General features: G+C 47.0%; 1 protein-coding gene across 14 annotated transcripts in view; it reads right to left on the bottom strand.

The window, feature by feature from the left end:
- The window catches only part of ppfia2 (PTPRF interacting protein alpha 2), a 225,527-nt gene that overhangs the window by 47,763 nt on the left and 162,299 nt on the right, over nt 1–15,465 (bottom strand). For all 14 annotated transcript variants that reach the window (XR_010899561.1, XR_010899562.1, XM_067427562.1 and 11 more), the window contains one exon: nt 14,524–14,598. Coding sequence is in view for 12 of the 14 variants with exons in the window: in XM_067427562.1 (XP_067283663.1) it covers nt 14,524–14,598 (75 nt within the window). In the remaining 2 variants the exon portion in view is untranslated. The remainder of the gene's footprint in view (nt 1–14,523; nt 14,599–15,465) is intronic.

The raw sequence follows: 15,465 nt of genomic DNA, 5'->3' as shown, positions 1-15,465 counted from the left end.
TAAAGCCTCTCATCTATCATCCGTTGGTCTGCTTAAACCTTTGCCCGTGCCCTCCCGCCCCTGGTCTCACATAGCCCTTGATTTTGTCACTGGCTTACCGGCGTCTGATGGTAACACTGTTATTTTGACTGTGGTGGATCGCTTTTCCAAAGCAGTTCATTTCATTCCCCTGCCCAAACTTCCTTCTGCAAAGGAGATGGCTCAGGTTCTGATTAACCATGTTTTTCGTTTACACGGTCTTCCGACTGACGTGGTTTCAGATAGGGGTCCTCAGTTCATCTCGCGTTTTTGGCAGGAGTTTTGTAGACAGATCGGTGCTACTGCCAGCTTGTCTTCTGGGTATCACCCGCAGACCAATGGACAATGTGAACGGGCTAATCAGGATCTAGGTCGTACGCTCCGCTGTCTGTCGTTCCGTTATCCGAATTCCTGGTGCCAACAGCTACCCTGGGTCGAGTATTCTCACAACTCGCTTCCCGTTTCCTCGACCAATTTGTCCCCGTTTGAGTCATCTATTGGTTTTCAACCGCCTCTGTTCCCATCACAAGAACCTGATGCAGCGGTACCGTCTGCTCTAGCTTTTGTCCGAAGGTGCAAACGCACCTGGAGGAGAGCTAGAACACTCTTATTACAAAGTTCCAGACGAACCAAAGCTGCGGCTGACCGCCACCGACGACCTCCTCCCCATTACATTTGTGGACAAAAGGTTTGGCTTTCTTCCAAGGATCTGCCTCTCCGCGAGTCATCTCGTAAGCTGGCTCCGCGATTCATTGGGCCATTCAGTATTGTCAAGGTTGTCAGTCCAGTGGCAGTTAAGCTTAAGTTATCTCCTTCTCTTGGTCGGGTTCACCCTGTTTTTCATGTATCCAGGGTTAAACCAGTGATTTTTGCCCCCATTAATTCCCCCGTCTCTACCCCTAAGCCCCCTGCCCCGCTACTAGTGGATGGTGCTCCTGCCTATTCGGTCAGGAGGTTACTAGATGTTCGCCGTAGGGGTAGAGGTTATCAGTATCTCGTGGACTGGGAGGGATACGGTCCGGAGGAGAGGTGTTGGGTACCGGCTCGGGACATTCTGGACCCCGGGTTGATCGAGGATCTCCGTCGTCGCCAAGGTGAGCGCCTCCCGGGTCCGTCCAGTGCCGGACCTGGGGGGGGGAGGTACTGTCAGGATTCCGGTGTGATTTGCTCTAATTGTTTGTCTACCCCTTGTTTTCCACATGTACACTCTCTGTCTCCTCCCTCCTCGTTATCTCTGATTGTTTTCCACCGTTGTCTCGTGTTCATCTCTCTATTTAATGTCCTGATGTTTTGTTCTCATTGCGCGTTCGTTGTTTCCTCCTGTGTGATCGCTGCCGTGTGTCGTCCGGTTCGTGTTTATTTTTTGTTTGTTTCTTTTTGTTTTTTGCATTCACCTTTTGTTTTGCCTCCAGGACTCAGCTGAGACTGTGTTTGCCCGGGCCGTTCTCCTTTCACCTGTTTGTTGGATCTCTGTGAGTCTCTCTCTCTCTCTTGTCCTCTCCTGTGGATTCCTCCTTGGATCTTTGGATTTCTGCTGTCAAGCGTATCTCGCCACTAGACTGAGCTGCCTTCTTCGCTTCCCTTCGGTACTGTGTATCCTGTGAACTTTCGTTTGTCTTTCAACGTTGCTCATCGGTGTGTCTTGCCTTTAGACTGGATCCGGTTGAGCGTGTATTGAGTTCCAGGGAACACCGCATTACCGAGTTTTCTCCAGCTGCTCTGAGACTCGAGGAGGACTGTTCAGTATCGATTGGGAGCATCACACTACCGAGTTTTCTACTGCTGCCCTGAGACCCGAGGAGGACTGTTCAGTATTCAGTGACACTTTAACCTGAGATCCGTTGTGGAAATTTCCTTCACTTTCTGCTCTCATCTTTCTAATAAACTTGTTAACTTGCATCAGATTCCAAAGTCTCGTTCCTCACAGTATCTGCCTGTTATATTTTATCTGCCTGGTATTTTTTTTTAATATAAAACACAAATGGGGAGGTTTAGTGAAGGAATTGGGTTGCGTGACGAATAGGAGTTAAATGCCTACAGTAATTAGATTAATTCATGTTACCTATTTGTGAGATGTGTTGTATTTGTTACGGGTGAGAAAGACCTACGAATGATGTGTAAAACATTTACAAGTGATGGATAGTCTACACATTAGATTAGGGGACGCGGAAAGGGTTGTAAATGCCTTGTATACATGTACAGACCATTTGTAACAGGTGAGAAATATCTACAAATGATGTGTAAACCATTTACTAATGATGAATAGTCTACACTTTAGAATAGGGGATGCAGAAATGGTTGTAAATGGCTTGTATACATGTACAGATAATTTGTAACGGATGATAAAAATGTGAAAATTATTTATTCATGCATCTACAACATCATCTGTAACAGGTGTTGAACACTTTCTAGTGTGTACTTTAATGTAAATGCTGACTGGTGAGGGTATAGACAGCTGTCTTCTCTGACACACATGGAGTCTTTACCGTGCACCTGATGTGAGCTTCACTGGAGGGTAAAACCAGTTCACATTATCACTAGACCCCACACAGAACATAAGTCTGCCCTGTGAAATGATTTAACTTAACGCACTGCAATTCCATGACTTTAAGTCATTTTAAAATGTTTATTAACTTAACAAATAGTAATTTATCATTCTTTAAAAATTTCTTTAGCATCAATGCATTTTTTTGTTTTAACAGACCAGCTTTAATGATGCATCAATAAATTATATATTCTTAATGGTTTGATCATCATTTGTTCATGATTAACAATTGTTTATTGACATAATTGTACACTGACATTTCAGTGATTAATAATATATTACTTATTATTTTATGATATGCTATTTTTTTAAAGATAACTTACGACAGATTTGCAAATTGTTAGCATATTACTTAACGGTCTCATTCTTTACGATTCCATCTTTCAAACTTTAGTTAGTGTGTAATGTTGCTGTTAGAGCATAAATAATACCTGTAAAATTATAAAGCTCAAAGTTCAATATTTTATATAACAGAAGTTCCCTTTCAAAGCCTACAGCGAACGGCCGGTTTGGACTACAGCCCTGCACTTCCTGCTTTAATGACGCAACTAAAACCTTGGTTGACGAACCCTCCGCCCACAAGAACACTCAAATTTGGGGGCGTGCTCCTTTTGCTCTCGCAGGTCGAGAATAGGAAGCGTTGTTTTTGTAGAGTGTGTTTGTCGCCATGCCATTGAAACGCTGTTATTTTCATCCCGGAGTCAAATCACCTTTGTTTGGCCTTCCCACGGACGCTGAACGTAGAGATCAATGGCTACAGTTTATGGTTAACTCGGTTCCGGAAAATTATAATCACAATTTAAAACTATGTGCAGCACATTTTGCTGAGGACTGCTTCCTCAATCTCAATCAGTTTAATGCTGGATTCGCAGAAAGATTATTCTTAAAAGATGACGCAGTTCCCTCTTTGTCTGGAGAAGGCGTTGTTTATGGTGCACAACCGGTAAGTGTGTTTTATTATTTAAGTTGGTCCGTTTAACAGTTTATGTAACTCATGATACAAAGTCCAACGCTGTTTAGCTTTGTTAACTAACGTTAGATGGTAATTGAAACTAATCCGAAAAACTTAGCATATAAAAGTGTAGTAATTCATTCAGACACCATCGATTGTTGGTGTTTGTAATGATCAGTTTAAACTACTGAATAGACAGCTTACCATTCTGAAACATCCAGCAAAAGTCTTTCCTGAGCAGGTTGTAATCGATCCTCTTCGATATTCTCTGGGTCTGATTCCGGCTCAAATTGATAAGGCAATATAGACATTCTTGCAATAACATTGAGCGCGCGTATCTACCCGTTATGATAAGAGGCGGGACCTTTCCGGGCAACGTGCTAAGCTGCTGTCCAATCACAGCGCGGGAAGCGCTGGCCTAATCAGAACTCGTTACGTATTTTTGAAGGAGGGACTTCATAGAACAAGGAAATCATCAGGCCGTTTTTAGGACAGAGGAAACACCGGTATACAGATAAGTAAATTGTGTGAAAAATACTGTTTTTTTTTTACACGTGAAACATGAACTCATGTTATATTGCACACTGTAAACATAATCAAAGCTTCGAAAACACGCGAAGAATGGGACCTTTAATCATTTATTAACGCAGTCGTGATTTGTAAATGATTCGTTTATCATTATCTAATAACTTGTAAATCACTTATAACTAAAAAAAAGTAGCAATTTATCAACATTTATGAAATGCATAGTTATGTTTTGTAAACTATTTGTTCATCATTAACTAATCAATTGTAAATTACTTGTAACTTAATCTACTAAGTATATGTAAAATAATTAACATATCACTCATTAATCATTTATGAGTGCATACAGTCATGTTTCATAAATGATTAGTTAATCATTTACTAATGACTTGTAACGAAATTTACAAAACATAAAATGTTAACATATCACTTGATAATCATTTATGAATGTTTTGTAAATGATTAGTTCATCATTAACTAACTGCTTATAAATCTGAAACAACTGAACGTTATTAGAAAGTGTTACCGGTGGTGGAACCTCAATATACTGTTGATGTCGATGTTGATAAGTTGATAAAGAATATAACAAAGTACTCAATCATTACCAATGTTTCAAATAAATAACATGGCATTTTTTGTTAGTGTATACTTCACTGAACAACGCTATATCTTATACTAAACTAAATGATAAAATGCAGTATATCTGGACCACCACAAATGTGCCACAGCCCAATAATGTAAAACTGCAGTGCACACAAATATAGCAGCAGAAGTTGCTGACCATGTCGGCTGGCATATGCTCCCTAATAAAATAACCTAGTATTCTTCTAGGAGCATCTCTTAAGCAGGTTATCTGACTGATGATCACTGTCACACAAACACACACATTGTGCTCTCTCCAGGCTAAAGGGCATTGGGAGATTAGTCCAATCCCATGTTGAGACGCTCTGTCCATTATGAGCTCAGAGGAAAAGCGGGATGGATGGATGGAAATAAGAGAGACATCCGCTTTCTTTTGTTTGGTTTATCGCCGCTCGCCACGCATTCCTTTAATGAGGCGCCAATTAAGGGGCTTCGTGCTTTTGAAGGCACAGAAAGGGAATTGTCTGCCGTTTTTTGAGACCTGGAGATCAAACAATCTCGCACCTTCTGACTCCACAAAGAGCCGGAATATTGAGTCAACTTGCAAATGAAGGTAAATGAGAAGTGGAGGCCCAATGAAAGTGAGCATGTTCGCTTTGATGTTGTTCATTTGGTTTCATCAAAGAGGAAAGCACGGATGTGCCTAAAACGCTGGTTTGTTTCAAACTGAAAGCCGCTACTTCACGGAAACCTGATTCATCTTTGTGACATGCACCTGAATGGGTTGAGTGAAACAACATTTTGCTCCCTCTAACACTGAGATATTAAAGTGAGCTTGAATTTTAGATGGTTCAGTTATACTCGTGCAGAAATGAAGCACTCTTCATCATTCTGAGATTTCATTGAGAGCACAGCTAAGACATACGAAGGTAGAAAGAGCTGAACATTTATAAAATTATCTTCGGAATAGTAGTGTATAACAACATTCAATCAAAATGATCTAATCAAATCAAATGCATTCTACAAGACTAGCCGTCGCTGTTTGGGTTTAAATAGACAAATGTTTAAGAGATGTCGATTGGCACATTATTGCAGCGATTATTGTGTTTCTAGCATGTTATGTGTCTGGCAACAGTTCTTCCAACCTTAATTTATGGAGTGTGTAGCTTTTCATTTCTTAAATAAACATGTAGGAAGAAACATCATGGCCATGTTCCAGGATTACAATGTCGAGATTCATCAGGCTCAAATTGTGAAAGAATGGTCAGAGGGAGCATGCCCAGACCCTACATTTCAGTGAAAGTCTTTGTGATGTGCTGGAGGAGACTTGACTCTGATCTGGACCAAACATTTAGGCACCTCTTGATAGAAATAACTTCAAAGCACTTATTTCCATCAAGAGGTGCATCAATTTTTGGTCAAGACCTTGTATTGACAATGCAAGAGTCAAGCACTTTTATAAGTCAGCGATTACTTTCTTTTTGGCTGAGCAGTGTTGTATCCAAAGTACTACATCGTCGCTGTTGGAAACATTTTATCTCCAAAAATGCTACTTTTCAGGAAATGGAAAAAAGCTGTGTATTTTTTAAATAATTAAACCTTGTTGTCCAAATTTTTTATTGTGTTTTTTTATGGATATTAGCATGTGTCAGTTCTCAAAAATCAAGCACAAATGAAGTTACAATGGTTTTTGATTCATTAATTTTAGGGAATTTCAGACAAGGTTTTGTCCTTCGTTTTCGTCAATTTACAAGTTAAGTTTACTGTAGTTATGTTGGTGCTGTTTTTCTGCCAAAATCTCATATTATAAAAAATGAAGTGCTACGTACAGGCTATTTAAGGCTGCAAAACTATGCTAGACTAAAGGGGGTGGAGGACACCGGACGCGGAGCTCGGCGGCGCGCCACGTCTTTAAAATTCGAACGCATTGTTTTCAATGAGTGTACGCACACCGGTGGCGGCATTCGGCGCCTGTCCGCGGCGACTCAGGAAGTTGTTCTAAATCCTGCCGCGCCACAGAGCGCCATATCAATGCTTTATATTAAAAGTATATTATCGTTAAGGTATACTGATTTCAACCTTTGCTACAAGACACATTTGTTTTATATTCTGAGTTCAACAGCTTGAATAAAGTCTTAACATATTTTGGGGAAATGTATAATAAACGTAGCCTTTTAAAATGTGCGCGTCTGGTGTGCGATACCTGAGACGCTGCGCGGCGCGCTGCCGAGCTCCGCGTCCGGTGTGCGACCCCCTTAAGACAACCCTCAAATACATACAACAGACTTTATATGCAAGCTATTTCTAGTAAAGAAAACACTGTTCTTATTCAAATAACCAGTTCTTTATTTACCCTTGCATTGCCGATATATTGCACTTTATTCACAAAAGAGACGTGGTGGAGTTAAGAGGTTTTAATGATAGTTGGAGGATCCCAATAGTTATGAGGTTTTAGGTTTTTTCATATGCTCTTTTTAATACTTTTCATAGGTTAAATATAAACCCACGGACAGACGTAAGGGATGACCAATAATAATGATTCATGGGGAAAAATACTGTATATAACTGACAAAATATGGAGATAAGAGGTTGCCGCCTGACAACGACGATATATATCATTCTGACTAGAATTGAGCATGACCACATCAGGCTAGTTGATTGGGATACTTTTCCCCAGTCATCTCAATGGCAAAAATCCGCCCAAATTCACCCTGGGGAAAAGTATCCCAATCAACTAGCCTGTGGTGGTCATACTCAATTCTAGTCAGAATGAGTCTGAAACTGCTCCATTGGGCTGTGTTTTTGGGGTGTTTCAACCAAACCAGGAAAGACCTCAATTGGATAGACCTACAACCAATCAGAGCAACGAAGCGACGCATTGTCAAATGTCAACAGAGCGCAACTGCACTGTGTTGCCAAGTCCGTGTTTTTTTTTCCGCGGGTTGTTTTCTATTATGTGATATATAGACCATGCGTGTGAATTTTAGCAGGCAACCATGCCAAAATAACACATATTTTACCCCCAAACACAATTTTTCCCCAGAGAACCCCCCCAAGAAGCTATTGTTTAGGGCTAGTAGTTGGCGGATTTTGTTATAAAAACTTGGCAACCTTGTCTGCACGTGCGCTGAAATAAACGATCTTTGCCGGTGTTGTAAAAAAATAAAAGAATTTAATGATACACAGAGTACTTACCCAACATGATCATCATTTTTGAGAGAAATTGTGAAGGTGAATGCATATACAAACAAGCTCTCCGTTTAGGATTCGAACAAATATAATCCAAGTGCTTTTGATGATGTGCAGGATTACATCATCTGTCTATCATTGTCTAAAGCCCGCCTGATGATTTCATTGGTCCGAACAGATTCTGTGTGGAGAGCTTATTACTCAAACGAGTAATGGATCGAGACCAGACCGAACTGCCTGACCTAAAAAATGTTGTGGGCGGGGCTAAGTTCGGCTGGCATCCAGGCTACCAATCAACCTGAATTCAGATGAAACGAATATCACTGATCATCTCCTAAAAAGGCCACATATTAATGTCTGGGAAGATTAGACAGTAAGCAAGCAATCAGTTTTTGTAATCAATATGTTGGATGAAGGAGAAAAGGGGCAGGAATGAATACCTAAACGACTTTGACAAGGGCCAAATTGTTATGGCAAGGCGACTGGGTCAGAGTATACCTGAAGGCTTAGGGTTGCTCCGTCCGGATATTGGAGAATGTCAAAAGTTTGAGACCCACTATCATAGTGTTGTGGATCTACACTGCACACATGGAAGGTTGTCTGGGTATTCATAAAGGTGTTTTTTTTTATTATTTTTTTTTATTTTTTTAGAGCTATTAGTTTCTACACTTCAAACACTATTTACACAGACAGAACATATCTTAAATAAGCTCAAGTACATAATTTGCTTTAATAAGTGCTGTGTGACATCTGTGATTGTCCACTCTGGAAAAGCACCCGCCACCACTGCATTCTCAACATGCCCAAACTACCTCTGCGTACATAGTACTATGACCAGTACTAATAATAAATGAATATGTTCTGGGAAGTAAACTTGGGAAGCTTAGAGGCTGGTGGAAATTTAAAGCAGCCTCAACTGAAATCCAAGTGTGTTTTTTCTCTCTCCCAGAAACAGCATTCATAACAAATCTTTTGCATAGTTGATGTTGGCGAGAACTGTGCTGCGTCTATGTAAGTGAGAATGTTCTCACCAGAATGCTTGATTTGTGGAGTTGTTAAATATTTTATATATGATTTATTTAAGATGTGGTGAATTTTGAAAATTCATTTTGTGCATTATTTAGAAATGTTTACAATAAAGCTGCAAGGTAAGGTAATGAATATATATATATATATATATATATATATATATATATATATATATATATATATATATATATATATATTGTGACAAGTGTCCCGAGCGCTCATCAGCGTCGCCCTGGAAACAAGGCGGGAACACCTGCACCCGCTCATCACAGGCTGAGCCGTCACAGCTGCAACTCATCAGCGGGCGGCTTTATAAGCCTGCCCGCCGCCCAAAGAGGTGAGAGATGTCTCCAGAAGACTCGGCTAACTGTTGTCTCCATTCTCCCTCCAGAGAGCAGCGTGTGACGGCCAGCACTCACTCTGAGCACGGATCCAGATCACCGCGAGCACCGAGGACGCAAGAAGAGACCACACCGAGCACGGAGCACCGCACTCAACGCACTTTCACTTTCACTTTGTTCAATAAATCCACCCTTCGGGGAAATTCACCTGCCCTCCTGTGTCGTGTACTTCTTCACCCCGTCACACTGGTGGAGAATGCGGGCAAGAGTGTGAAGAAGTACCGACATCAGGTTCACGTGGAGTGGTTCCCGTTTCCCCGAGACTTTTTCCCTGGATTTATTTTTTCCCCACACTTATTGGTTTTTTCCCTCTGTTTCCCCAGGTGGCGCTCCTCCCTGCAACGATGGACGAACTGTTGAAACACCTCACCGAGGTGAGCATCCGCCAGCAGCAAATTATGGAGCATATGGCCTCTCGACAAGACACTACCGAGCGGGAGCTGCTCACACTGCGGGCGGCCGCGGCCCAACGCGCTCCGCTGCCTGACCCTCGCGCCCAAGCAACCCAACTCATGCCACGGATGACCGAGCACGACGATGTCGCCATATACCTGGAGAGGTTTGAGACCATCGCTACCCGCGAGGCGTGGCCAGAGGATGAGTGGGCTCGCATCGTCGCCCCGCTGTTGACCGGGGATGCGCAGCGGGCGTACTTCGCGCTTCCCCCTGCGCAAAGCACTTCGTATGCGGTGCTAAAGAAAGAGATCCTGGGCCGTGTCGGGCTATCCGCGATCAGCGCTGCACAACTCTTCCATGACTGGTCCTATGACCCACGGCGCCCGCCCAGACTCCAAGCCGCGGATCTCTCCCGTCTGGCACAACACTGGTTGCTGGCCGAGGGTTCCACCGCCATCCAGGTAGCGGAGCGCGTCGTCATTGACCGCCTCCTGCGCGCGCTCCCGCGCCACCTCCGTCAAGCCGTGGGGATGCGGAAGCCCACCACCAAGGATGAGCTGGTCGAGGCTATTGAGCTGGCGGATGCCACCTTCCACCGGGAGGTCGGGGAGCGAGCGTCGCCTTTTCCCCGAAGGGTGGTCCAGGAGCGACGCACGCCGGAGGGTACCTCGCGACCAGTAGGCAGGCCGGCGGTTCCCGGGCCTCCGGACGAGCCCATGCCCACCGAAGCCCCGCGATCCCCTGGACGAGCATGGCTGGCAGGCTGCGCCGTGCACACAGAGAACGCGCCGCGGGCGGAGGTGAAGATTAACGGCCGTCCCTTCCTGGCTCTCCTGGACTCCGGCAGCGCCATCAGCCTCGTACAGGCGGCAATCCTGCCGCCGCGAGGAGATTCGAAGACCTCCGTCCCCATTGTGTGTGTGCACGGCGATACCCGAGAAGTCCCCGCACGTCGCGTGTCCATCGAGGCCGCCCCGGGCACCTGGGCCATCGAAGTCGGGATCGTCAAGGATCTGCCGGTCCCCGTGTTGCTCGGAAGGGACTGGCCGGGGTTCGACCGTCTCCTCACCGCCGCCACTCAGCCTGTCAGCCAGCCCGGGAGCCGCCCAAAGCGCCGGACCGCGCGGAGACCCAGACGGCGTCCTGTGCTGCTGGCTTCGGACAGCCCCCGAGACGGTGAGTCCACCCCCCAAGCTGCTAACCTATTCTATGATCTCTTCCAGCAGGTCTCGGGGGCCGGGGCGTTCGCCCGCGAGCAGCACGAGGACGACCGTCTGAAGCACTGCTGGGCTCAGGTACGGGTCGCGGAGGGGAAGGACCTACAGCCCGCGCCGCACCCTACGCCCCACTTCAGAATTGAACAAGGCCTGCTCTACTGTGTCGCTCAGCGAAGGGGGGAGGAAAAAAACCTGCTCGTCGTGCCCCGCAGCAAGACCGAGGCAGTGATGGAGATCGCCCACGCACACCCCATGGCAGGCCACCTCGGGGCTCAGAACACCATCCAACGGATCCGAGATCGCTTCCACTGGCCCGGCCTGGAGGCCGAGGTGAAGCGCTTCTGCCAAGCCTGCCCCACCTGCCAGCGGACATCGCCACGAGTTCCTCCCCCCAGCCCGCTGATTCCGCTGCCCATCATAGAGGTGCCCTTCGAGCGAATCGGAATGGATCTGGTGGGACCGCTGCCGAAGTCCGCCCGGGGGTTCGAACACATCCTCGTCATCGTGGACTATGCCACCCGCTACCCAGAGGCCATTCCCCTCCGGAAAGCCACCACCAAGGCCATCGCCCAGGAGCTCTTCCTTCTGTGTAGCCGGGTGGGCATCCCCGCCCAGATTCTGACTGACCAGGGCACCCCGTTCATGTCCCGGATGATGGCAGATCTCTGCAGGCTCCTGAAGGTCCAACAGCTCCGCACAACGGTGTACCACCCCCAGACCGACGGCCTCGTCGAGCGGTTCAACCAGACGCTCAAGCAGATGCTGCGGCGGGTGGCCGCCGAAGACCCGCGGGACTGGGACAAGATGCTGCCCTACGTCCTCTTTGGCATCCGGGAAGTCCCCCAAGCGTCCACCGGCTTCACCCCGTTTGAGCTCCTCTTCGGCCGGCAACCCCGCGGACTGCTCGACGTGGCCAAGGAGGCCTGGGAGCAACAACCGGGGGTACACCGTTCCACGATCGAACACGTGCGGCAGATGCGCGACAGGATCGACCGCGTGATGCCCATTGTCCGGGAGCACCTGGCCAAAGCCCAGCAGGCCCAACGGAGGCACTACGACCGGGCCGCCCAACCCAGAGAGTTCCACCGCGGGGACCATGTCTTGGTCCTGGTCCCGACCGCCGCCTGTAAATTCTTGGCCACCTGGCAGGGTCCCTTCACGGTCGCCGAGAAGGTCGGGCCCGTCACCTACCGGGTCCGGCAGCCTGGGAAGAGGAGAGCCGACCAGCTGTACCACATCAACCTCCTGAAGCGCTGGGTCGGGACCGGGCCCCAGCTCTCCGCGTTCACGGACTCCCCACCTGTGATGGTAGACATGGACCCCCAACTGTCGGCGGCCCAAAAGTCGGAGCTGCAACACCTGGTCAGTCAGTTTTCTGCGGTGTTCTCCCCTCGCCCCGGGCGGACTCACGTCCTGGAGCACGACGTCCGGACGGCCCCAGGAGTCGTCGTTCGGCAGCGGCCCTACCGTGTTCCGGAGGCTCGGCGACACGCCATTGAGGCAGAGGTACAGGAGATGTTGAGGTTAGGGGTCATCGAACCATCACGCAGCCCGTGGTCCAGCCCGATTGTGATGGTCCCAAAGCCCGATGGCACCTTCCGCTTCTGCAACGACTTCCGTCGGCTCAACGAGGTCTCGGAGTTTGACGGCTATCCCATGCCCCGCGTAGATGAGCTGCTGAACCGCCTGGGGAGGGCGCGGTACATCTCCACCCTCGACCTCACGAAAGGGTATTGGCAGGTACCCCTCTCCGCTCAGGCCAAGCCAAAGACAGCCTTCTCCACTCCGAGCGGCCACTGGCAATACCGCGTCCTCCCTTTCGGCCTGCACGGAGCACCCGCCACCTTCCAGCGGCTCATGGACATCCTGCTCCGACCCCACCAAGCCTACGCGGCGGCCTACTTGGATGACGTGGTGGTACACTCCGAGACCTGGGAGGACCACCTGGACCGGCTGCGGAAGGTGCTGTCAGAGTTACGTCGGGCTGGGCTGACCGCCAACCCCCGGAAATGCCACCTAGGACTCGCGGAGGCCAAGTACCTCGGCTACCAGGTGGGACGGGGCCTGATCCGACCCCAGGAAAAGAAGGTCTCGGCGATTCTCTCCGCTCCCCGTCCCGCCACGAAGACGCAGGTACGAGCCTTTTTGGGGTTGGCGGGTTACTATCGGTGCTTTATCCCTGACTTCTCCTCCTTAGCCTCTCCCCTGACAGACCTGACCAGGAAGGGGCAGCCAGAGAAGACCCAGTGGAGCACCGAGGCGGAGGCGGCCTTCCACCGCATCAAGTCGTCCCTCACCACGGCACCGGTCCTACGAGCGCCCGACTTCAATAGCCCCTTCCTGCTGCAAACGGACGCCTCCGACACCGGGTTGGGAGCCGTCCTCTCCCAGGTCACCGACGGCGAGGAACACCCGGTGATCTACATTAGCCGAAAGCTGACCCCAGCAGAACAGCGCTACGCAACCGTGGAACGGGAGGCGTTGGCCGTCAAGTGGGCAGTCCTGGAGCTCCGGTATTACCTCCTGGGCCGCCACTTCACCCTGACCACTGACCACGCACCACTACAATGGATGGCCCGGGCCAAGGAGACGAATGCCAGGGTGACGCGGTGGTTCCTGGCGCTCCAGGACTTCAACTTCACCGTCCAACATCGTGCCGGGACGGCCAACGCCAACGCCGATGGTCTTTCCCGGATGTGGTCAGCTTTCGCAGGTCTGTCAGGCTCCACTCCCCAACCCCCCCCAGTTTCCCCACTTCTCCGCAGGACCAGGACGTCGCTTAGGGGGGGGGGAGTGTGACAAGTGTCCCGAGCGCTCATCAGCGTCGCCCTGGAAACAAGGCGGGAACACCTGCACCCGCTCATCACAGGCTGAGCCGTCACAGCTGCAACTCATCAGCGGGCGGCTTTATAAGCCTGCCCGCCGCCCAAAGAGGTGAGAGATGTCTCCAGAAGACTCGGCTAACTGTTGTCTCCATTCTCCCTCCAGAGAGCAGCGTGTGACGGCCAGCACTCACTCTGAGCACGGATCCAGATCACCGCGAGCACCGAGGACGCAAGAAGAGACCACACCGAGCACGGAGCACCGCACTCAACGCACTTTCACTTTCACTTTGTTCAATAAATCCACCCTTCGGGGAAATTCACCTGCCCTCCTGTGTCGTGTACTTCTTCACCCCGTCACAATATATATATATATATATATATATATATATATATATATATATATATATATATATATTCATTTCAATCATTGAAATGTTCAAATATTTAGTCATTGTCTTGTTTTAAATAACTTCACACAACAGATCACACAAGTGTTAATTCAGAAACAGAAATGATTACACAAGCCAGAACTCGCAAAGTGATCAAGATCAATAAACACATTCTCAATATGAAATGTCTATTAAAAAACAAGTTATTTGGCTCTTGTTGGGAAGTTTGATGCTCTTTCAGCTAAAACTTGCACCATCTGGACTGATATTACTAGAATAAACACTAAAATACACAATGCTCTGTTGCATTTCACACTAAACAGATCAAGCCGAAACAACATGGCATAGCAACAAAATACACATATTTAGCATGTTTATAAAGTATATTTATACTCATAGATATAACCTTTCTGGTGCAGATTGCTGTATACGTATTAAAAGTATTTGTGCCTCACCTCCTGATTGGCTGCAGCCAACTCCTCCTCCAGAGCAGAGACCCGCTCTAGTGACACCCGCAATCGCTCTCGTACCTGAACAAAAGGGGGAAAAAACACTCCATCACTCATGTATCATCAAGGTTGAGCTTTATTCAGAACTGAAATGAGAATGTTTTTTATATTACTGATTTAGAATTGAATTTGAGGTAGCAAATATGATGCAGAATTACAGATTTTAAGAAAGCAATTAAAAACTGTTAACTATAAAACTGTTACCAATTAAAACTGAATAATACTCTAGTTTAGTTTTAATATTATATTTAATTATTCCATTATGAATGACCTATAAACATGTTGTATGACAAATGTACAAAAAAACAAAAAAATATATATATTTTATTTTTTTAAGTTTTGTAAATAGAGTGGGAGGACAAAACAAAAGCTGCATTAAAAAAAATCCCTAATCGGACTATCTGGTGGCCTGTTTGATCACTGGAATCATTTCAGTGGGTTCAGCCTTTCATCACTGGACGAACAGTGGTCACTAAAACTACGGTCGCATAAATCACAAGCAATTTCCTGCCATCTGTTACCTAACGCCTTATAAATGACACTGTCTGTAGAAGGCCGCAGAATGGATTACAGCTGGATGAACCGCCACACAAGGGCTTAATCCATAAATAAAACACTACTGGATGAAGGAAAAGAGAGGTGGGACAGTGGGCTGCAATGTTTAATAAATGAACTTCAACCTCACTGTCCAAAAATCAGGAGAGAAAATTGTTATTTAATATTACTCTGCTTACTAAAATAGATCAGTTATAGAACAGTCAGCCAATGCATTATATAGGTTAACATCAACAGGTTTGTGGTACTGTACATTTGGTATGCCATGTATAAATTTATATTAGATTTCTATTATTTAACAATGCACTGTAGGAAAGCATAGACAACATTGAT

This window comes from Pseudorasbora parva, chromosome 20, assembly GCF_024679245.1.
Source record: "Pseudorasbora parva isolate DD20220531a chromosome 20, ASM2467924v1, whole genome shotgun sequence".
Lineage (NCBI taxonomy): Eukaryota > Metazoa > Chordata > Actinopteri > Cypriniformes > Gobionidae > Pseudorasbora > Pseudorasbora parva.
Note: the sequence above shows the minus strand (reverse complement) of the source record. Positions and strands in the feature narration are given on the sequence as shown.